This window comes from Musca domestica, unplaced genomic scaffold (genome assembly GCF_030504385.1).
Source record: "Musca domestica strain aabys unplaced genomic scaffold, Musca_domestica.polishedcontigs.V.1.1 12, whole genome shotgun sequence".
Classification (NCBI taxonomy): domain Eukaryota; kingdom Metazoa; phylum Arthropoda; class Insecta; order Diptera; family Muscidae; genus Musca; species Musca domestica.
In genome coordinates this window covers 10,011,606-10,037,023 of record NW_026712155.1, presented here as the reverse complement: position 1 = coordinate 10,037,023, position 25,418 = coordinate 10,011,606, and the positions used below count along the sequence as shown (strand labels likewise).

Genomic DNA, 25,418 nt, shown 5'->3' with positions numbered 1-25,418 from the left:
GCTGAGTCGATCTAGCTATGTATGTCCGTCCGTCCGTCTGTCCGTCTGTCCATGTTAATTTGTAATCACTCTACAGGTCGCAATTATGGTCCGATCTTCACGAAATTTAGAATGTAGGTGGGGCTTGGACCAGAATAGAACCCTATTGCTTTTGGAGATGATCGCCAAATGTTTAGGGGTTGAAATGGACCAAATACTGAAAATATGTCGGATTTTGCAGTAGCTATACAGGTCGCAATTATAGACCAATCGACGCGGAATTTCGCATGTGGCTAGAGTTTAGGGCAGGGAAGAAGCCTACCAATTTTGGTGGTCATCGGATAATATTTAGCGGGTAAAATAGACCATATCTTTTGTGTTGAAAAAATTCAAAATTTTTCATTAAACCGTGAATATTTTAAATCCCGGCAAAATCACAAAGCCATGACAAGGTTACTTCGGATCTTTACATTGATGTTAACATCCATCAAATCGGATATATAGCAAAATATGTGCGATATATATGTCTATCAAAGAAGATATGCTTGAAAGATCCCTTATATGTCGAGAACGGCTGAACTGATTTCGACAGTTCTCATTAATTCAGAATGGCCTCTTGGCAGGAAAGAAAAAACGTCTAAAAAAATAGCATAAAAATATCTCTCTAAAGATGAAAATATTGATTTTGTAAAATTTTCTCATATTTTTTCAATTTTGTCATATTTTTGGCATATTTTCATTTTGAATTAAACATTTGGTAATATTTCTACAGCTAACAAAACTAAGTAGTTGAGATATCAGGATATCATATACAGATCGCATTTATGGACCGATCCTTACGAAATTTTGCATGGGGATAAAATGAGGGTCAGAATAGAAGCCTACTCTTTTTGGAGATGATCGCCATATATTTAGGGGTTGAAATGGACCAAAAAACTGCAAAATTGTCGGCAGGTCGTAATTATAAACTGTATGGTTTATTATAGTGTTGTAGGGTATTCAACGGTCGGCCCCGCTCGACTGAAGCCTTTGCTTACTTGTTTTATTTATACATTTTTATTTATTTTCTAAAAAAAATATTTCAATAAAAAACTGTCGTAGTTTCATCAAATTTTATTTTCAAATACCAGGATTATTGATAGCTCTATGTGTGGATTTTTATACTCTCCACCATAGTATGGAGGGTATACTAAGTTTGTCATTCCGTTTGTAACACCTCGAAATATACATTGTAGACCCCACAAAGTATATATATATATATATATATGGTGAATATGGTAATGACTTATGACAAACAATGCCCATGTAGGTCAACGTCGTACAGACACCGTTATATTGGTATATTTTCGGTATTTTTAAAATTTTAACAGAATTTTTTAAGGATTTTATTTTCAAATTCGTTCCAAATGGTGGAGGGTATTCAAAGTTTGGCCCGGTCGAACATACTGCTTTTTAACTTGTTTTAAATATTTTTGGATGGACTGTGTTGTAGGTTTGTTGGAGGGCTATTATTAGCTTTAAGGGTGGATTTTTAAGTATTTTTGGAAGGATTATTGATAGTTCTTAGCGTGTTTCTTTAAATATTTTAGAAAGGACTATTGACAGTACCAAACGTGGATTTTTTAAAATATTTTTAGAAGGACTAAGTTGAGATTTTTAAAAATAATACTTTCTGAAAGACAACGTCTGGATTTTTTAAAAAAATATTTTTGGAAGGACGAAGGACCAAGCGTGGATTTTTTAAATAATATTTTTGGATGGACAAAGCTTGGATTTTTTAAAATAATATTTTTGGAAGGACAAATCGTGGATTTTTTTTAAATAATATTTTTGGAAGGACAAAGCGTGGATTTTTTTTAAATAATATTTTTGGAAGGACAAAGCGTCGATTTTTTAAAATAAAAATTTTGAAAGGACAAGGCGTGCCTTTTTTAAATAAAAATTTTGAGAGGACAAAGCGTGGATTTTTTAAAATAAAAATTTTGAAAGGACCAAACGTGGGTTTTTTTTAAATAAAATTTTTGAAAGGACTAAGCGTGAATTTTTTAAAGTAAAAATTTTGAAAGGACAAAGCGTGGATTTTTTAAAATAAAAATTTTGAAAGGACCAAGCGTGGATTTTTTAAAATAAAAATTTTGAAAGGACAAAGCGTGGATTTTTTTAAATAAAAATTTTTGAAAGGAAGAAGTACTAAGCGTGGATTTTTTAAAATAAAAATTTTGAAAGGAAGAAGTACTAAGCGTGGATTTTTTAAAATAAAAATTTTGAAAGGACAAAGCGTAGATTTTTTTAAAATAAAAATTTTGAAAAAACAAAGGACTAAGCGTGGATTTCTTAAAATAAAAATTCTGAAAGAACAAATGACTAAGCGTGGATTTTTTTAAAATAAAAATGTTGAAAGGACGAAGGACTAAGCGTGGATTTTTTTAAAATAAAAATTTTGAAAGGACAAAGCGTGAATTTTTTAAAATAAAAATTTTGAAAGGAAGAAGGACCAAGCGTGTTTTTTTTAATAAAAATTTTGAAAGGACGAAGGTTCAAGGAATTTCTTAAATACATTTTTGGAGGGACTTAGGATATTCTTAAATAATTTTTTGGAAGGACTAAGGATTTTCTTATATACATTTTTGGCAAGGAATTTCTTAAATACATTTTGGAAGGACTAAGGAATTTCTTAAATAAATTTTCTAGCACCAATTGCTGTGAATGTTTTCAAGTGCAAAATATTGCAGTTTTCTTAAAAAAAATCAAGGATAAGTTATAGGCAATTTTTTTTCAAGTATATATTTAAAGATATAAGATATAAAAATTTATTTATTATTATTATTATTATTATTATTATTATTATTATTATTATTATTATTATTATTACTATTATTATTATTATTATTATTATTATTATTATTATTTATGTATTATTTATTTATTTATTTTTTGATATCGTTATTCTAGACTTTTCTCTCATTGTGTTGGTATTTGTAAGAATTTCCACCACTCATTTTCTATAGCCAGCGCATCCTTTGGTCACACACTAATACATTTATAATTGTATGCGTGTGGGTGGGTGGGTGTGTGTGTGTGTGGTTGTGTGTAAGTTGGTAAATAAGTTGTGTATTTAAGTTGAAATGCTCGTCATGTTTGTTACTTTTCGAAATGTTTCAACGTCATTATGATCACACGACTGTCTGTCTGTCTGTCGCCTGTATGTGTTGCCAGTCGTATTCGTATTCGCATTGTCATTAGTATTTGTTGTGACATTCGTTCCAATTCTTGGTGTTGACTATTTTTTCTGACACTTTTTCTGATATGTCATCACGTTTTTCATTTCAGAAAATTTCATGTGTGCTGACCAACTTTTAGTTTCTCGTCAATGTTTGGCAGGCAGGCTGGTTGGCTGGCTGCCTGGCTGGCCCATAAGCCCGGCCTAATGGAGTTGAATGTTTTTGTTGCTAGTGCGGTTGACATGCCTGATGATTTTATGCGAATAGTTGGTTTAGTCACTGCTGTTGTTTTTTGGGGTTGTTAGACAAATTTGTCCTTAATTTCTTTAATTTGTAATCGTCCATGTCCCAATGACCAAGCCATCTGCAGAGCATCCTAGGTAATATTTTTTTGTTTTTATTTACTGACAGCTTTTTCTCCACACAGACCTCATGTGTGTGTGTGTGTGTGCAGACATGTATGCATGTTTGAGTGTATGTCGGTATGTTTTGGTAAATAACTACTACAGCTACTAATTAATATTGTTTCAATTTATTTGTGGGCTTTTTTGGTTTTGGATTTTTATTATATAATAAATAATGACAAAGGACATTCAAATCTCTCTCTGTATGTGTGAGCATGTCTGTGTGGTTTTCCTTCAGTAAAATACACATCATGTGTGTGTGTAAGGTTGTTTGTGTGCAATCTATTGTCATCACAATGCCGAGGTCATAAACCAAATGACCAACAACATTTCTGCTTAATTTCCTAAAACATAGGTCACAAGGATTATTTTGAAAAACTAATCCTACCCGGACAGAAAATGTACGAGTTTTGCTCCTTGCCTTTTTATCTTTGACGGCAATTGGTGTTACAATTTGCTTATTTGTCCAATAATGTCTGTGTGTACGTGCGTGCGTGTGTATTTTACAAATTATTTGTTATTAATTTCTTGGCTTTGTTGGCAATTAAATACTTTTGGTCTGGTTTAATTGAAATAGAACATCATTTTCGATTTGAACTAACTTCCTAGAAATATGTTTGTGTATTTTGTCGAATTGTGGCATCCCAAATGCAAACCCTGTAACCTCAAATATATGTGGTAGAGTCAATTAATGAAAATCAAACACATTGATTTACTGCTGGAAATTAGTATAAATAAATGAATATTTCCTAGGATATAGGGATTGGTATCTTAAGACACTTGGGTTAATTGACAGCATTAGGACTAGGATTTTATAACTTAATCAGTAAATATAAGCCACTTATTATTAATATCGGTTAATATTTTATGGTAATTCTTGCCAAGGAACATAAAAGGCTCAGGTTTTGATATTAAGACTTAATTTTTTCAGTGGAATGCGATTTTCGATATTAAATCTAAATTAATCTCTAAACTTAAGTCAACGCATTTGCAGATTTTCGTTGAGATAATTCCATAATTGTTACACCTGTATCAACTGCAATATCGAGAAAAAATTATTTTTTTGTTCATTTTTTTTTCAAAGATCTCGTAAAATTATGGGCTTATATTAGTGCCATGGACGGCCGAATGGACGCACATATCAGATCGTCGATTTACTACTTAAGATTTGGAGAGGTGTTACAAAATTTCTGACCAGGAAAAAACTCTCCACAGTGTGGAGAACCCCTAAATGTCCATGTATTGGTTTCAAAGGATTGAGGAAAATATTTTTCAAAAAATGATGTAATGAATGATGTTTCTTTAAAAAATTTTATTAAAATTATTCAAAGGTTGTCTTTAAAAATAGTATTTTTGGATGTTGTTTCTAAATATATAAACTTAAAAAATCCAAGAATTTAGGGCTAATTTTTTCAAAAGATATGCGAAATTGGGAATGATGTTTCTTTAAAAAAATTAAAAATATTTAAAGGTTTTCTATAACAAATTGTATTTTTGGATATTGTTTCTAAATATATAAACTGAGAGAAAGTCCTTCTAAAAAACATTCAAAAGGAACTTTCCAAGTTCCTTTACACATATAGTGGAATTTATTACTAAAAGAAATTATCTAAGCATGGTTAGATATTTGAACCTTAAAAGTAGTAGTTCAGAAAACCAGGACGGTCCTTCTTCAAAAAAAAAAAAAAAAAAAAAAAAAAAAAAAAAAAAAAAAAATTCCATCTAATTTAGACGATCGAAGATATATATGGGACCTATATCTACATTTGAATCGACTTTATCAATTTCAATGGGGTTCGTTCTTGGGCCAAATAATTTCTTTACGATCTCAATCTCAATAGAAAAATGAATTCTATTTCTACTTTGGTTGCAAAAAATCATGTTCTGAAAGTCCAGTGAAAAAATGTTAGTCGAAAAAAAAAATATTTAAAAAATCCACGTCTTGGAAGTCCTTGGAAAAATATGATTCGAAAAAACCATTTCCTGAAAGTCTTTTGAAAAAAAAATATTTGAAAAATATATGTCGTGGAAGTCCTTAAAAAAATATTGTATAAAAAATCCACGTCCTCCAAAATTTTTCTCTAAAAAATTCATGTCCTGGAAGTCCTCAAAAAAATATTTTTCGAAAAATTCATGTCCTGGAAGTCCTTGAAAAAATATTGTATAAAAAATCCACGTGCTCCAAAATTATTCTCTAAAAAATTCACGTCCTGGAAGTCCTCGAAATAATAGTCTTTGAAAAGTCTACGTCGTGGAAGTCCTTGAAAAAATATTGTATATAAAAATCCACGTCCTGGAAGTCCTTGAAAAAATATTTTTTTGGGAAAATCCACGCCTTGAAAGTCCTTAAAAAAATATTATTCAAAAAATCCATGTCCTTTAAAAAAATATTATTTGAAAAGTCCAGGTTCGGGAAGTCCTTGAAAAAATATTTTTTGGAAAAATCCACGCCTTGAAAGTCCTTGAAAAAATATTATTGGAAAAATTCATGTTCTGAAAGTCTTTTGAAAAAATGTTCTTTGAAAACTGCATATTCTGAAAGTCCTCAAAAACATTGTTCAAAAAATCACCCATTGAAAGTCCTTTAAAAATTATTATTTGAAAAATTAATGTCCGTTAAAAAAGCATTATTTGAAAAAAATCCGGGTCATGGATGTCTTTCAAAAATTATTATTTGAACAAATTTGTTATTTTAAAAACGACCTTCCTGAAAATTGTTATTTTAAAAACACACGTCCTGAAATTCCTTAGAAAATTATTAAACGAAAATCGACATCTTGAAAGTCCCGTAAAAAATCCGAAAAAATTGTATTTTAAAAATACACGTCTTGAAAGTCCCTTAAAAATAAATATTTGTTGAAAAATCCACCCCTTAAAATTTCTTGAAAAAATATAATTTTTAAAGTCCAAGTCCTATATTTCTTTCGAAAAATATTATTTGAATAATCAAAGCTTTTAGTCCTGAAAGTCCTTTAAAAATTATTAGCCCCTCAAAAAAAAACGAAAGTATATTATTTAAAAAATCCACGTCTTGAAAGTCTCTTAAAAAAATCCGAAAAAATATTATTTGAAAAATCCACGTCTTGAAAGTCCCTTAAAAAATACGAAAAAATATTATTTGCAAAATACAAGTCTTGAAAGTCCTTGAAAAAGATTTTTTTGAAAAATACAAGCTCTAAAATTTCTTGAAAAATATTATTTTTAAAATCCACGTCTTGAAAGTCCCTTAAAAAAATCGAAAAAATATTATTTGAAAAATGCAAGTCTTGGAAGTCCTCGAAAAATATTTTTTGAAAAATCCAAGTCTTAAAAGTTCTTGAAAAATACTATTTTTAAAATCCAAGTCCTATAATTCTTTCGAAAAAAATTATTTGAAAAATCCATGTTTGTAGTACTGAAGGTCCTTCGAAAAATATTATTTGAAAAATCCATGTTTGTAGTACTGAAGGTCCTTCGAAAAATATTATTTGAAAAATCCACGTTTGTAGTCCTGAAAGTCCTTTGAAAATTTTTATTAAAAAAAATTCACGTTTGGAGTCCTGAAAGTCCTTTGAAAATTTTTATTAAAAAAAGTTCACGTTTGAAGTCCTGAAAGTCCTTCAAAAAATATTATTAGAAAAATCCCCGTTTGTAGTCCTGAAAGTCCTTCAAAAATATTGGAAAATCCACGTTTGTAGTACGGAAAGTCCTTTGAAAAATATCATTAGAAAACTTCACGTTTGCAGTCCTGAAAGCCCTTCGAAAAATATTATTAGAAGTATCCACGTTTGTAGTCCTGAAAGTTCACGTAGTCGTTTAAAAACTTATATTTGAAAAATCCACGTCCTGAGATTCCTTCAAAAAATATTTTTCGGAAAATCCACGTCCTGAGAGAGCGTACCAATATTGTTTGAGAAATCCACGTGTGTAGCCTTGAAAGTCATTTGAAAAACATATATCCTATAAGTTCTTCGAAAATTATCATTTGAAAAATCCAATTAATGATAGTCCTTCGAATAGTATTATTTGTAAGTCCTGAAAGTCCTTTGTAAAATAATTTTTAATAAATCCAGCTTTGGAGTCCTTTAAGTCCATTGAAAAAAAATGTTTAAATCATTTGTAGTCCTTAAATATTAAAAGTCTACGTTTGTTATCCTGAACGACTTTTAAAGATCTTTTTTTTTGTAATCCCTTCTGAAACTCAGTTTTTTCTTAAAAATGCATTAAAAAATCAAAAGGAAAGATCTGTTTGTCCTTTAAAAAAATTATTAAAACTAGACCTTTGAAGATTTTTATGACCCCATTTGAGGCACTGTTTTTCGATAGATTTCCAAGATTTGTCTGTTTGTCCTTTGACAAATATTAAATAGCAATAAAAATTGTAAATGGGTTATTTCTCTCCCACTTCCCCCTATTCCTCTCCTCCCTCACCCATACCTACCTTGACATGAAGATCTCCTTTGAAAAAACTGGCTTTTTGAAACAATTGTCACAAAAAATACCTGCCCCACCTTGCAATTTTACCCCTTATCTAAGCATGTGCATAAACCTGCCTATGGCAATCATCTAAATTATTCTTTGAAACAATTTCTGTTCAATTTTCATTTGAGCATAATTTCTGGTAATTTAGCGGCAACAAAAACCAAAAACGAAACCCTCATTTCACTCTTTGGTGTGTTGGTTGGATTTGAACAATTTTCGGCTAAAAAGACGACGACAATCCATTTCACAAAACAATTTGCTCCTCTTTATGTTTGGAAATTAGAAATGACGCCTTAGCGAAAGCAAAGCAGCCAAATCAAAGGAAATCTAACGCCTTATTATCAACTCTTTTCTTGTCTCTTTTCTATTTGTTGTTGTTGTCGGTATGGTGCGGCAATTACAGCTGAACAACAATTTCGAACTTAAATGGCAAAAGCGAGAGGGGAGAGAGAGAGAGAAGAGAGCGACTGAATATAATTTCGGTGGGTTTTTTAGCTGCAAAGGCTAAAGACAAACACTATTCCTTTGTTAGCTTTGGCTGGAATGCTGGAGAATTAGCGAATCAACAGCAGCACCAGCAACATAATGGAAAACAATAATGATAATAGTAGACAAGGACATGACAAGAAAACATAAAAATTCTCTGAAGCACAACTCTCTCGTTCAATGCTGGTGTGCTATATGCTACGGACAAACTTGTGCCACAAAGCGAAGCATAAGACATAGATGAAGACTTTTTGAAAAGATCAAACAAACAACACGTTGTCGAAGTTTCATTTTCTTTTCTGTTGTTGTTTTTGTGTTTTTTTTGTTGTTGTTTCTTTCAGTCAAATACTCATTAGCGTTGTTAAACAGAAAGCACACACGCAATGGCGTTGTTGCCATTATTATTGAGCAGCAAAGAGAGAGAGAAAAAAAAAACGCGAAGAAAACACAATTCTGATGATGTTTCTTTGGGAAACTTATTTTCATGTGTGTGTGCATGTGTGTGTGTGTGCATTTCTTTAGTTTGATACAACTTAACAAAGCCTGGAGTTGAGAGGCGCTACATGTGTTTGTGCGAATTTGCAACTTTTGCTAATTTGTGTCTTCATCAGCGCCGTCACCATCCTCCTCCTCCTTCTTCTTTGTGTGTGTGTGTGTGGTGTTTATTTAGTCACTCCTCTTAGGTTTTTTTTTCAACATCTTCTTCCTTCTCTTTCAGAATCAAATCATCCAACACAATCAACGGGCCGGTGTCATAGTCAGCAGCGGTGATTTGGCTCTGCAGGGCGTAACACGGCACCAGGCGGGCAATTACACCTGCACTGCCTCCAATGTGGAGGGCGATGGCGACAGCAATGTTGTGGAGCTTAAAGTCATGTGTAAGTATTGACAGAAATTTAAGAAATTTTGAATTGGTTTGAGAAACAAAAAAAAAAAAATGATGTAAATACATTGAGGGCATACATGTTCGACATCCAACTTTTAGAGAAATTTCCATTTCCGGTAATGAGGTTATGGGTCTTTACCAATATTTCCGCATACTTATAGCCAAAGCCCATAGAGGCATTCAATTTATTTTTACAATTTGAAATGGGTTCCAAGAATCTGGGGGTAATGTAGCAGATTGTAAAAAATTAAAAAAGCTGTATGTTCGGCCGGGCCGATCTTTGAATATCATCCATCATTTGCTACGAATTGGAAATTTTCAAAAAAAAAAAAAAATGCTGTTAAAATCTCGAAAATACCTACTGTAGCCGTTATACAGGGTGAGATAACAAAATGCATTTTTTGAATGAAAGCAAAAAATGTCGGAAGTAGCATCAAATTTTAGAATAATTATAGATTTGTTCGAACTGTTCAAAATAGGTGGAAATATTATCAAATGATAGAATAAGTTTAAATTTGTTCGAATTTCTCACCATTGACACGAATTATGGCCAATGAAACCTTCAAACGCTGTCCGAATGTTGCTCTGCGGTATTTTAGCCCATTCCCGGCGAAGTGATTGCTTGAGGTAAACGACACTTTGATATTTTCTAGTGCCAACCTTGCTTTCCAAAATTTGGGGATAATCCAGCAGATTGTGAAAGTAAAAAAGAAAAAAAGTAAAAAAGCTGTAAATTCGACCGGGACGAACTTTGAGTACCCTCCACCATTTGCAACGGATTTGGCAAGTTTCAAAAAACAAAAAAAAAACCCTTAAAAATTCTGTTCAAATCTGAAAAATACCAAATTTAGCCGTTATATATGGGTCTATAAGACGACGTGGACCTGCGCAGGCAATACAATATTCAAATGCAAATCTTAAAAAAATATACGGTGAACAATTTAGCTAAAATCATCGCAATACCGAATATAGGAAGCTACAACATTATATGGATGATATACCAAAACGTTGACCTGTACAGACAATTTTCTGTCATAGGCTGTAGTATCCAGTACTGAAACAATTCCGGTGAATAATGTCGCTAAAATCATCAAAATAACGAGTAACGGGAGGTGCCATTATATGGGAGCTATACGAAGACCTGAACCTGCACCGACAATTTTCTGTCATAGGCTGTAGTATCCATTACTATCTTCAAATACCAAATTTGAAACAAATCCGGTGAGTAATGTCGCTAAAATCATCAAAATACCGAATATCGGGAGGTACAGTTATATGGGGGCTATACGAAGACGTGGACCTGCGCAGACAATTTTCTGTCATAGGCTGTAGTATCCATTACGAATTTGAAAAACTAAATTTGAAACAATTTCGTTGAATACAGTCGATAAACCATTAAAATACCGAATTTCTGGATGTACCGTTATATGGGAGCCATACAAAGACGTAGACCTGCAGAGACAATTTTCGCTCATAGGCGTTTGTTTACCGTCCCCCCCCCATCCCCACAATCTCTTTCCAAATATTTTTGGAAATTTTCGGATAAAGATTCCTCGGAATCCATGTATTTTTGGTATATAGTTTTTTTCGGCAATATATCAGATAAAAATTCGAGTCATATAATGTTCTGAGGGGTCTTATTGGTCCTTTCTTGAAAATATGGTTAAAAACGTCCTTTAAACGGAACAGTAGCGAGTCAAAATATTCTACAAAATTATTTGCCATAAAATTCTACAATAGGTTTTAGAAGACATCGAAAGTCTACAAACTATCTGAACACACATTTAAGGGTTAAAACCGTAGTTTGTGTGAATTTAGGCAAAAATCTCCAACAAAGCATAATTTTAGAAGGATGACGTCAAAGACCGAAATTTTCTTCATCAATTTTTACTATAGTCACCGAAGAAATAAATCTCCATTTTTCCTGGGTATTGCAGCAAAAACTCGAGAATTATTTTTGGTTGAAAATGTTGGCACTCAAGTCGATAATTGGGTATTTTTTAATATATGGGCAAAAACTTCCGATAAACGGAATCGTAGCAAGTAAAAAATTCTACCAAATTTATTTCTCTTAGAATTCTACCATAGGTCCTAGAATGCATCAACAGTCTACAATTTTCTTAAACGTCAGGAATACATATAACTTGGGGTTACAGTTTCACTTTTTCTGAATTGGTACAAAAATCTCCAACAAAGCATCATTTTAGAAGAATGTCATCAATGGCAAAAAAAAAATGCTTCATGGAATTTCACCACAATTCAGCATTGAAAAGAAATCTCCATTTCCACTGTAAATCAAAAAAAAAAAAAAAAAAAAAAAAAAAATTATATATATATATATATATATATATATATATATATATAATATATATATATATATATATATATATATATAGATATATACATATATGTATCAATGTTACCGGAAAAAACACCTTTTAGGGATAAGCCATACTCTTTGTGAGTTGGTGGAAAAATCTCTAACAACGCATCATTTTAGAAGAAATGCATTAAGGACAACATTTTTCTACATTAAATTTCACTATAAATCACCGAAGTAACGAAATCTCTATTTCCACTGTATGTCAAAAATATTTTCATCAATGTCCTCAAAAAAAGCAATTTTTGGCATAAATCCGCACTCTTTGTGAATTTATGCAAAAATCTCCAACAAAGCATCATTTTAGAACAATGGCATTGAAGACAAAATTATTCCTCATCAAATATTAATATAAGTCACCAGGGAAAAGTAACCTCTATTTCCACTGAATATCAAAAAAAAAAAAAAAAATATTTGCCTCAAAGTTTCAAAAAAAAAAAAAACAAAGGAAATATTTGTTACTTTTTTTCAACAGATTTTTCTGACTCTTTTTGAGTTGAGGCCTGAAAATAATACAAAATTTCGTTTTAGGCACAAGGTGTCAAAAGAAAAAATATTCTACATAAGATTTCACTATAAATCTCAGAATAAATCGTACATCTAGATACAATAGTTTTTATGAAAGGTACATTCGAAATTTTTGTACTACAAGTGAAAATTATATAAGTTAATGTTAGAAGTTAAAGTTTATTTCACACTGCTATGGTGTTTCTTTATTTTGTTACTAACATTTATGTTGCGGTGCTATGCACCTCTCTTGTTGGATTTACAATTATGAATTCCTTCAACTTAAAACTAATATTATACTGCAGCCTGGTCGTGCTCGTTATTACGCTGAGTCATCACTTGCGGTGCGCTGGTATTAGTGCGCGTGTTTGTGGCGGATGACTGCCCTGGTGTCATATTCCTGTTGATTTGTCGGACTGCTTGCGCAGCATAATGATGGAATGTTTACTAGTTGGTTTGCATATTTAGTTTGATGTTTATTAGGGTGAGCCGTTAACTCCTCCCTCTCGAATTATCAAGCGTCTCGATTGATGTGTTTAGAAATATGGCAGATTATAAAGACTGCCGCGTTGATTCAAGTTAATATTGTGGTTTGCTAGTTGTTTTGTTTTGATAACAGATTCTGTTGTGCCGGCTGCCAATTGGCTTTCTGACACAGTCATTTCTATTTGAGGTCTAGACATTCCTTCATGTGGGGTCATTTTTATAATTTTCATACTAGTTTTGCGCCTTTGCCTCATTTTTACTGCCATCAGGAGGATGACCAATGCTAATATGAGACTGATGTTAAAACATAAACTGGTCTTGAATTCAGTATTTAGACGCTCGATTCTTTTATTACTTTTCACGTGCAACGTTTTTAGTAGTTGTAGAGATAGTATTTCTTCGGTGTAGTTGTTTCTAGCTGAGTGTTTTAGTAGCGCAGGCAACGGTTTGGAGTAAGCAGCTTCTTCGACGGTGAAATTTTTGTTGCCTATCCTAATTGTAGAATTACTAAATCTTATTAAATAAGTTCCTGTTACATTTTTTTCGTTTCCATTTATGACAATATTTTCTTTTATGTTATTTATCAAATTAATCCAGGTTCTATTTCCTCTAAATTATTAATGTGATCTGCATTTACTATTGAACAATTATGTGGGCTATTAGTTACTAATTTAGGAATACATGTATTGTTTGTTATATTGGCTACATTAGATTCTAGACATAATTCAATACCATTTATTTTTTGACAAGGACTTTTAATTCCAAATGTTGCTCTTTCACATTTTACAATTTTCTTATAATCAAGATTTAAAACAGTATTTTGATTTTTTACAGGTCTTATGGTTATGACATTACAAATTTCTTTTACAGTTTTGGGAATGCTTATAATGTAAATTATATTAGTACTATTGTTTACAATTTTTATTCGTGCGAAATTTAAAGCTTGTTCAATGTTTTGAAACGGGATTTCATCTTGATTAAATATTTCTTCTATTTTTCTAATTTCTATTTCCGATAAAATAAATGTGTTTACAATGTTGGATTTTGTTAAATGAATGGCCGAATTAATATTCGTTATTTCCTCCTTTAAAATTTCAACTTTGTACTTTGCCTGCAATATGAGGGTATTACGGAAGTCCTCACTAGTCTTTAAAATTTTTGAAATACTATTTGTCGCATTCGTTATCTCCTGCATTCTTTCTATTAGATCTCTGTTGATTATTAACTGGTTATTGCTGTTGTCTGTTAACTCATTGATTTTGTTTTTCAAAAGCATAAGGTCATCATGGTCTGGACTACCTGCCAGCCATTTCCACGCCGTTCCAATCTCATCAAGAGATCTTTTAGATCTCTCTTCAGGCATTAGCCGATTTATAAGGTGAGATAGGGTAGTGATGTCATTATGTAGGAAGGGGAGTAGTGGGTGGTTGTCTGGAATTCCTTTGGCCAAGTCGTCCTTGATCCTCTCTAGAGTGTCATGATATTCCTTGATGTTAATAACATGCAAAATTTTGAATGTCCCTGTTTGTATTTTTCCTATTCCACTCTCTATAAGAACCACTTCTGATTGAGAGTAGTCCAATATTTCTGTGACCCCTAGGCAACCTGTAATTAAGAACTTGAAACCCGGTAAATAAGTAAGTCAGTTTCTGATATGACTCTTATGGATTATTCTCCCTGATTGAGTCAGGACAGTTGAGTGCCTATTCTCCTTTACAACTTCTTCTTTGAAACGTTTAGATAATTTGGTTCCTAATCTCTTGTTCTGTTTGACAAATATTTTCTGACCTTCTTGATATTCTTTTGGTTCTTCCCTAACACGATTATGATTTGCCAAATCATTTTCCTGTTTCCTCAAGAGTCTTTCGTAGTTGTTAAGGCGAGTCCTTTCGTAGTCCTCTGGTCCAAAGGTCGTCGGTCGTCCAAAAAATAGATCTACGGGTTTCTTTCCAATTGACGAATGTATTGTGTGATTGTACTTGTTAACGCTATCTTGCAATAGCTCCTCAAAAGAGTAATCGGGTCGCTCACACTTACTGCAACGCATAATTTCCGATAAGGTCGAATGGAATCTCTCTATTTGCCCATTAACCTCGCTCTTATAAGGCGGTGCCGTAAAAATTTCCATGCCAAGTTCGTCTTCCAACATAAACCGAATGGTCTGAGAATTGAAAGATCGCTCGTTATCAAATACAATTGACTTCGGGACCCCAAAGTAGAAAATTATTTCTCTCAATGGTTTCCTAATGTCTTCAATGCCTTTGCCATTTATCATTCTGGTTACTGCGAATTTTGTAAATTTGTCTATTGCGGTTAAAACTCGAAACTTGTCTGTAGAGAAGATATCTATGTGGATTGTATGCCCAGGATAAGTTGGCATAGGTGTCTTATTAAGTTTGGGAGCGTTCGGATGTCGCTCATACTTATTTTCTTTACATACTTTACAGATATTGATCACATTCTTTATTTTCCTAGTCATGGAAGGGAAGTAATAGCTCTCTAAAATTTGTCTCCTATTCTCGGCATTATTCCTATGTGCTCTGTTGTGAGTCTCAATAATGATTTGTTTTTGTCTCTCCTCATCAGTAACATCTTCAACCATTGTTCGAGCGAATCGTACTTTAATGTTTCTGAAGTGATGAGGGTACAGTGCTTGAATCATAAGCATAACTGGCTCTGAGGTCTTGATGCCGTTGACTACTGTAGGATTTAAGTATCTCTTTAATATGACTTTCAGATCTGATTCCGCTAGACTGGTTTCTTTAATGATATGTCTATGGTAGGAGGGAAATACAATGTTAAATTCATATGAGGAAGCTGATGATTCCTCAATAATGATCTGATTTTTGAAGGTATTTATTGGCACCTCAGCGGAAGGAATTAGGTCTTCCGATGAGTCCTCGGCACTGTGAACCGTGGGCGTTAGGGAGTTAACATCTGTCACCGGTGGTCTCGATAGCGCGTCCGCGACTACATTCGTGCTACCTGGTTTATAAATTAACTCGTAATTATATTCTTCTAACTGTGCCTTCCACTTCTTCATCTTCACATTTGTGTTCTTGTTGCTTAGCGCAAATGTCAAAGGTTGATGGTCGGTAAATATCTTTATGCTTCTTGCTCCATACAAGTAACAATTCAATTCCTTTAAAGCCCAAATTATCGCCAGCATTTCTTTCTCATTTGTCGCATATTCCTCTTCTGCCCTACTGAGAGTTCTAGAAAGGTATGTGATAGGTCTATTGCCTTGAGATAAAACTGCTCCTAAAGCGTATTTCGAGGCGTCAGTAGTGAGTTCAAAGGGCTTATCAAAGTCGGGATAGTTCAAAACGACTTCCTCCGATACCAAACAGTTCTTGAGCTGTTTGAAACTTTCAATCTGTTCGGAATTCAAATTGACACTGATTTTTTTTGACTGGTTTCTCGGGGTTTTCCCTATATCGCCTCTCATCATGGAAGTTAATGGTTTGGCTATTTGAGCATAGCCCCTTATGAATCTCCGATAATGTCCGGTCAAACCCAGGAACGATCGCAAGTCATGAACTGTTCTGGGTTGAGGGAAATTAACTATGGCCTTAAGTCTGTCTGGGTTTGCAGAAAAACCTCCTTCCTTTACATTGAACCCTAAGAAGTCAATTTCTTCCTTTAAGAATTCACTCTTGTCCAAATGAACTTTCAGATTAGAGTCTTCCAAAGTGCGGAATATTATCCTCAAATTTTCAATGTGTTCCTTTTTAGTCCTACCAAATATCAAAATGTCATCAATGTAGACGTAGCACCGTTTCCCTATATGCTCTCTAAGAATATCATCTAGAGCTCTTTGGAATATTGCAGACGCGTTACGTAGTCCAAATGGTAGTCTTGTGAACTCGAACTTTCCATTCTTGACGGAAAAAGCTGTTTTCTCAATATCGGATTCCCTAAGTGGAATCTGATGGAATCCGCTCTTTAAATCTATGGTGGAAAAGTATTTCTGTTCGCCTAAGTTAGCCAAGATTTCTGTAATTTCAGGTATGGGGTATCTGTCAGGTCTAGTTATCTCATTAAGTTTCCTATAGTCAATAACCATGCGGTATTTTTTCACACCTGAAGCATCTGGTTTTTTTGGTACTATCCAAACTGGAGCATTATATGCGGACCTGGAAGGGCGAATTATCCCGTCCCTTAATAGTTCTTCTATCTGTTTGTCAATTTCGGATTTCAGTGCCATTGGATACGGATAGGATTTTGAATAAACTGGACTATCACTACTCGTATTAATTTCAGCTTGTACGATTGTTGAATAAGTGAGTTTTTTATTGGGATCTGCAAAAAGGTTTGGATGGTCATCCAAAATATTCCTGACTTCTTTTTCATCTTCGGGATTTAGATGATTTAAACGTAGATTCATGTTATTAATCTCATCAATTTGCAGCTCTTTCAAAGGAAATTTCTTTCCATCCAGAATTGTGAGATAGGATCTCCAAGTGTAAATCACTGCATTCAAAGATTTCAGGGTATCATTCCCTATTATCCCATCAAAGGTCTCTAGACCAGGAAGGATGTAAAATTCTAACTTTCCGATCCCGCAATTAAAAATGTCAATAAAACTATGGGTCTCTATACTAACTATGCCGCCTACGGACTTAACATGAAAAGGTTTCTGGTTCTTTAGAGGGTTTCTAATAAATTTGCCATTAATATAATTTTTGTTCGAACCGGTGTCTATAAGAAATTTAAGTTCGTTGCCATTTTTCATTCTGAAAGGGAGGTATGGCAACGTTGAAGCTAGTCTAAAAAATTAACGTCATCTACAATTGCCAACTGATCGTCTAGGTCCTCCTCGTACGCTTCGTCATAGGAAACCTCATATTCCTGTTCATCAGAACCATTCATTTCATCCGGCTCTGCATCCTCACGTATTTGGGCCTCAACATTAAACATTCTCTGCTGCTTTTGCGGCTGATGAATATTTCCTGAATTATTTCTCTTAAAGTTAGGCTGAACATTGTTAAAAGCATTACTCAACTGTGGCCTATTCTGATAGTTTACCTGCCTAGTCTGTATTGATTGATCCACGTCCATTGGTACAGCAGGTTTAGGAGGAAGTGGGGGTCTGTATCCTCCGTATTGGGGGTGTCCAAAATTATTCACTACTGGAGGTCGATTCGAAAAGTTCGCCGGCCCTCCGTATTGTTGTTCTCCACTTCGGAAATTCCGATAACGATATTGAGTAGGGCCTCTGTACCTTTGGTCACCTTGAAAATTCCTATCACCAATCGTCAGCTGTGGGTAAAAATGTCTAGGAGGGTTAGTTTGGGGGATCCTGTTTGGTCTAGATCCTTTCTCGGTAGCGTGTTGAATACGCACACCTAGATTACCTAATTTTAAACAGGCATTTAGAGCCTGAGGCAAACTTGTCGGGTTTGTAACACTCATTAAGCTTGGAAGATTACCATTAAGTCCTCGAATAAAGGTGTCCAAAGCCTTGTCCCTATATGTTTGGGTCAATACATCCAAAGCCTCGTTCCCTATATCCAGACAATCAATCTTGTCCAGAATCAAAGACAAATGGTGGTAAACCTTCTGGTAAAAATCTGTTATGGTTTGCCCACCCTGAGATAGGACGGTCATTTGATACTCTAAGGTCGAAATATCTCTCTTATCTGAAAAATGAAGCACTAAACACTTTCTTATCGCTTTCCAATTTAATGGGGTCCGATAAGACTCCAAAGCCGTGTCGGCCTCACCAACAATTTTATGCCTAACAGTGTGTAGAATTGTGAAGTATTTGGTTGTTCCCCTTTGTGACTCATAAATGTTCATGATCCTATCAACAGCTTTCCTCCACGAACTAAATTCTCCTGGCTTGCCCGAGAATTCCCTTAACGTCTTCACTATGTCTGGTATTCTCTCTCCTTCTGAGATATCCCCAGATCCTTCTATGTCGACATCTTTAGTGGCGGTAACATCCTCCCCCTGTTTGAGAAGGTTTGCCACCGTCTCACTTATTATTCGTTTTACCTCATTAGTCTGACTTTCCGTAAAGGGATTAAACCTTACGGGAGCTGCCCCAGAAGGCGAAGATGTCTGTCCTGAAACACTCATAGCTTCGACCCTTGTTATTAAGTTGTTTAAATCTTCCGGCATTGGCCACTCGAAAAAAAAGGAGAAAAAGAAACATCAAATCCTAGTTCTCGTCACAAATCTATTATCAAAATTTCTTTAAACTTATTTCAGCACGGATATGACTCTTTAAATTTGGATGCCACACTCTATTTTTTTGTTTAACTTAATCTAACATTTCATATTTCTTACATTTGTTAATTTCGCACAAATATGATTTTTTTTGTAATTTAGATGTCACACTTTATTTTTTGTTTTACCTTACTCTAACATTTCTTTCTTCTTACTTTGTTATTTTTGTTAAACGTATTCTAGCACAAATATGATTTTTTGTAAATTAGATTTCACACTTTCACTTTCTGTGTTATTCCTTATTTTGTTTAATTTTATTTTAACATTTCTTCTTTTTTACTTTTGTTAAATTTATAATAACTTACTAATAATAATTTGATCATTTTCCTTATATCCCGGTAGTCCGCTAGTTCTTACGTAACATCCTTTTCGTACTCCTACTCAGGAACGGTTCTCGTACCGGCTGTTGGGATGTTTTAATCCTTGTGGTTGTTGGGTTCTAGGATGTGTTGATCCTTGTAGTTGTTGGGCGCCAGTTAATGTTAGAAGTTAAAGTTTATTTCACACTGCTATGGTGTTTCTTTATTTTGTTACTAACATTTATGTTGCGGTGCTATGCACCTCTCTTGTTGGATTTACAATTATGAATTCCTTCAACTTAAAACTAATATTATACTGCAGCCTGGTCGTGCTCGTTATTACGCTGAGTCATCACTTGCGGTGCGCTGGTATTAGTGCGCGTGTTTGTGGCGGATGACTGCCCTGGTGTCATATTCCTGTTGATTTGTCGGACTGCTTGCGCAGCATAATGATGGGAATGTTTACTAGTTGGTTTGCATATTTAGTTTGATGTTTATTAGGGTGAGCCGTTAACTTATATTCGCCTTTTTTGCCAATCCGAGTCTAAATCCTCCACTGGTTATCATTTTTTGGGGAAAGTGTCAAAGGAAGAATTATTCGACATCGAATTTCATTGTTGGTCTCTGAACAAAAGAAATTTATTTATTGAGTAGATACCGTGAAAAAATATCATAAATTTATTAAAAAAAAAAAACAATTTTTTCAAATAACAAGAAAATATTTGCAAATTTTTTCAACAATTTTTTTCAGACTTTTTTTCGAATTGAGGCCTGAAAATGACATTTCGTTTTAGGGGAAAAGTGTCAAAAGAAGAAATATTTTGCACAACATTTTACTAGGAATCTCAGAGTATACTGTATACCTACATATAATTATTAAAAAATAACAACCAAAAAACCAGAAGATTATTTATTTACGCACGGAAGAGCAGTAGGTCTTCGCAAAGAAAAGCAGTTGGACTTCGCATAAAAGGGCAGTTGGTCTTTGAAGTTTATAGTAAATATTAAGGTATCCATGATACAATGCTGCGTATGATGTATGTGTTTTACATAACTTATCGTACGTATACGCCACACCTCCCCTGATTAATTCTCAATGTGGCTTCCACGAATACATTTTCTCAAAATCCTCCATAATTATATTACCTATCTATTTTCCCATTCCCAAACATCTCTCCACAACTCCCTCTCTATCTAAAAAACCCCCACACAAAAAATTACTTTCAGTTCCATACCACCAACGAAACAAAATTTTTAATGAAACGCGCAAAGTTGACATTTTGTACCGCAACGCCACAGCACATTGCCGTGACAACCAAAACTATATTGAATTGTTAACATTTTCATTGTTTCCCATATTCTCCCGCGCTCTTCTCCTCCTCGCATGAAATCCATTTCTTCGAACATGTTTCGTGATATAATTTCCGGTATAACATCGTCGTAACGTTTGACATAAAACAACTCTTTCAGCACCGTTATCAGCAAAGATGCGAGAAATACATATTCATGGAAATATTCAAGAACCCAGCTGCAACACCAACGCTTACCACAATGGCAGAAGCAGCAGCAGAAATGAATTCAATACGACTCTCGTTACAAATGTCACACTCGCACACATTAACACAAGCACTGAAAACTTCATGCTTTTCTTACGATTTTCTCTTATTTTCCTTAGCGGTATTGTTGTTGGCTTTTCCAAATGTGGCATGTAATGTTTGTTTTGAATTTCCTTGACACACACATACATATGGATATTTATTTATAGGAAAAGCTTGTAATCGAACAATAGCTTGAGGGTGTAAATGTTAAAATGTTTCTTCGAAGAATGGGGAAGAACTTGCCGGGTTTTGTCTGGTAAAAGAAGATAATGTCTCAATGTCTTATTTTCTGAGAAGTTTTCTGTTTAAGAGACATAATAGTTGCCGGTTGCATAAACGAATATAAAGCAAACATATAGAAATTGTCAATATTTCAACAAAAAAGTTTTTATGAAATTTTTATCAATAAATATGAGGAAAACTCAGTAGATTATGAAAGTAGAGCTAAAAGCCTGTGTCAGAATTTTGAAAGTTTACTTCGAAAACTAGCCGAAATAGATCTGCTATTCTATGAGGAAAAGACCTTCTGCTGTTCTATGAGAAGAAGACCTTCTGCTGTTCTATGAGAAGAAGACCTTCTGCTGTTCTATGAGAAGAAGACCTTCTGCTGTTCTATGAGAAGAAGACCTTCTGCTGTTCTATGAGAAGAAGACCTTCTGATGCTCTATGAGAAGAAGACCTTCTGCTGTTCTATGAGAAGAAGACCTTCTGCTGTTCTATGAGAAGAAGACCTTCTGCTGTTCTATGAAGCTTCTGTTCTATGAGAAGAAGACCTTCTGCTGTTCTATGAGAAGAAGACCTTCTGCTGTTCTATGAGAAGAAGACCTTCTGCTGTTCTATGAGAAGAAGACCTTCTGCTGTTCTATGAAAAGAAAACCTTCTGCTGTCCTATGAGAAGAAGACCTTCTGCTGTTCTATGAAAAGAAAACCTTCTGCTGTCCTATGAGAAGAAGACCTTCTGTTGTTCTATGAGAAGAAGACCTTCTGCTGTTCTATGAGAAGAAGACCTTCTGCTGTTCTATGAGAAGAAGACCTTCTGCTGTTCTATGAGAAGAAGACCTTCTGCTGTTCTATGAGAAGAAGACCTTCTGCTGTTCTATGAGAAGAAGACCTTCTGATGCTCTATGAGAAGAAGACCTTCTGCTGTTCTATGAGAAGAAGACCTTCTGCTGTTCTATGAGAAGAAGACCTTCTGCTGTTCTATGAGAAGAAGACTTTCTTCTGTTCTATGAGAAGAAGACATTTTGCTGTTCTATGAGTAGAAGACCTTAAGCTCTTCTATGAGACGACCTTCAGGCTCTTCTATGAGAAGATCTTCAGGCTCTTCTATGAGAAGACCTTCAGGCTCTTCTATGAGAAGATCTTCAGGCTCTTCTATGAGAAGACTTCAGACTCTTCTATGAGAAGATCTTCAGGCTCTTCTATGAGAAGACCTTCAGGCTCTTCTATGAGAAGACCTTCAGGCTCTTCTATGAGAAGATCTTCAGGCTCTTCTATGAGAAGACCTTCAGGCTCTTCTATGAGAAGATCTTCAGGCTCTTCTATGAGAAGACCTTCAGGCTCTTCTATGAGAAGATCTTCAGGCTCTTCTATGAGAAGAACTTCAGGCTCTTCTATGAGAAGAACTTCAGGCTCTTCTATGAGAAGATCTTCAGGCTCTTCTATGAGAAGACCTTCAGGCTCTTCTATGAGAAGACCTTCAGGCTCTTCTATGAGAAGACCTTCAGGCTCTTCTATGAGAAGACCTTCAGGCTCTTCTATGAGAAGACCTTCAGGCTCTTCTATGAGAAGACCTTCAGGCTCTTCTATGAGAAGACCTTCAGGCTCTTCTATGAGAAGACCTTCAGGCTCTTCTATGAGAAGACCTTCAGGCTCTTCTATGAGAGACCTTCAGGCTCTTCTATGAGAAGACCTTCAGGCTCTTCTATGAGAAGACCTTCAGGCTCTTCTATGAGAAGACCTTCAGGCTCTTCTATGAGAAGACCTTCAGGCTCTTCTATGAGAAGACCTTCAGGCTCTTCTATGAGAAGACCTTCAGGCTCTTCTATGAGAAGACCTTCAGGCTCTTCTATGAGAAGACCTTCAGGCTCTTCTATGAGAAGACCTTCAGGCTCTTCTATGAGAAGACCTTCAGCTCTTCTATGAGAAGACCTTCAGGCTCTTCTATGAGAAGACCTTCAGCTCTTCTATGAGAAGACCTTCAGCTCTTCTATGAGAAGACCTTCAGCTCTTCTATGAGAAGACCTTCAGCTCTTCTATGAGAAGACCTTCAGGCTCTTCTATGAGAAGACCTTCAGCTTTTCTATGAGAAGACCTTAAGCTCTTCTATGAGACGACCTTCAGGCTCTTCTATGAGAAGATCTTCAGGCTCTTCTATGAGAAGACCTTCAGGCTCTTCTATGAGAAGATCTTCAGGCTCTTCTATGAGAAGAACTTCAGACTCTTCTATGAGAAGATCTTCAGGCTCTTCTATGAGAAGACCTTCAGGCTCTTCTATGAGAAGACCTTCAGGCTCTTCTATGAGAAGATCTTCAGGCTCTCTATGAGAAGACCTTCAGGCTCTTCTATGAGAAGATCTTCAGGCTCTTCTATGAGAAGACCTTCAGGCTCTTCTATGAGAAGATCTTCAGGCTCTTCTATGAGAAGAACTTCAGGCTCTTCTATGAGAAGAACTTCAGCTCTTCTATGAGAAGATCTTCAGGCTCTTCTATGAGAAGACCTTCAGGCTCTCTATGAGAAGACCTTCAGGCTCTTCTATGAGAAGACCTTCAGGCTCTTCTATGAGAAGACCTTCAGGCTCTTCTATGAGAAGACCTTCAGGCTCTTCTATGAGAAGACCTTTAGGCTCTTCTATGAGAAGACCTTCAGGCTCTTCTATGAGAAGACCTTCAGGCTCTTCTATGAGAAGACCTTCAGGCTCTTCTATGAGAAGACCTTCAGGCTCTTCTATGAGAAGACCTTCAGGCTCTTCTATGAGAAGACCTTCAGGCTCTTCTATGAGAAGACCTTCAGGCTCTTCTATGAGAAGACCTTCAGGCTCTTCTATGAGAAGACCTTCAGCTCTTCTATGAGAAGACCTTCAGCTCTTCTATGAGAAGACATTCAGCTCTTCTATGAGAAGACCTTCAGCTCTTCTATGAGAAGACCTTCAGCTCTTCTATGAGAAGACCTTGAGGCTCTTCTATGAGAAGACCTTCAGGCTCTTCTATGAGAAGACCTTCAGCTTTTCTATGAGAAGACCTTCAGGCTCTTCTTTGAGAAGACCTTCACGCTCTTCTATGAGAAGACCTTCAGGCTCTTCTATGGGAAGACCTTCCGGCTCTTCTATGGGAAGACCTTCAGGCTCTTCTATGAGAAGACCTACAGGCTCTTCTATGAGAAGACCTTCAGGCTCTTCTATGAGAAGACCTTCAGGCTCTTCTATGAGAAGACCTTCAGCTTTTCTATGAGATGACCTTCAGGCTCTTCTATGAGAAGACCTTCAGGCTCTTCTATGAGAAGACCTTAAGGCTCTTCTATGAGAAGAACTTCAGGCTCTTCTATGAGAAGACCTTCAGGCTCTTCTATGAGACCTTCAGGCGCTTCTAGTAGAAGACCTTCAGGCTCTTTTATGAGAGGACCTTAAGCTCTTCTATGAGAAGACCTTAAGGCTCTTCTATGAGAAGAACTTCAGGCTCTTCTATGAGAAGACCTTCAGGCTCTTCTATGAGACCTTCAGGCGCTTCTAGTAGAAGACCTTCAGGCTCTTTTATGAGAGGACCTTAAGCTCTTCTATGAGAAAAGCACCTAACTGCTCTTCTACGAGAAGACCTGCTAGTCATCTCTGAGAAGACCAACTGCTCTTCTCTGATATGAAAGGATTTATTGATTTTCTATGAAACAAATGGGCTTCCATGAGAACTGGGCTTCCATTGGAGGACAACCTTCTATAAAAAGACAATCAACTATGCTTTTTTAAGACCGTGGTGCTTCTATGAAATCTTCAAGTTGTCCTCTATGTGGAGACCACCTGTTCTTCTGTGACAAGGCCAACTGTTCCTCTATGAAAAGACAAAACTATCCCCAGTGAGAAAATAAATGGGTCCTCTTTTGCCAGATTAAGTGGACTTCTATGAAAAGAATAACTTTAGTTTGAAAAAATTTTGTGTCTAAGCAGAACCATGTATAACTCTTCCGTCCATGGGAGCATTCTCAAAAGTTATCTGTACACAGTAGTCCTTTTGAAGCTATTCTGGGTGGAGAAGACATTTTACGGTTGACGTTTTGTAATCGAATCAAAAAACCCCATTCTATTTCTTTTTGAATAACTTTTTTCTTCCATTCAAATTCCACCACCCATGCTGTGATATAATCAACAATTTCGCCTTCCGAAAAAAAGTACAAAACAAGAAACGCTGAAGAAAGCAGGATGCTATCTTGATATTAAAACATCTTCATTATCCTTAAATTAGCAATCAAGCCAAGGCAATGGCAAAAG

General features: G+C 35.1%; 1 protein-coding gene across 1 annotated transcript in view; it reads left to right on the top strand.

Moving 5' to 3' along the window:
- LOC101894825 (uncharacterized) overlaps positions 1–25,418 on the top strand; it is a 151,174-nt gene that overhangs the window by 41,895 nt on the left and 83,861 nt on the right. The window contains exon 3 of the mRNA XM_059132307.1: positions 9,270–9,429. Coding sequence (XP_058988290.1) covers positions 9,270–9,429 — 160 coding nt within the window. The remainder of the gene's footprint in view (positions 1–9,269; positions 9,430–25,418) is intronic.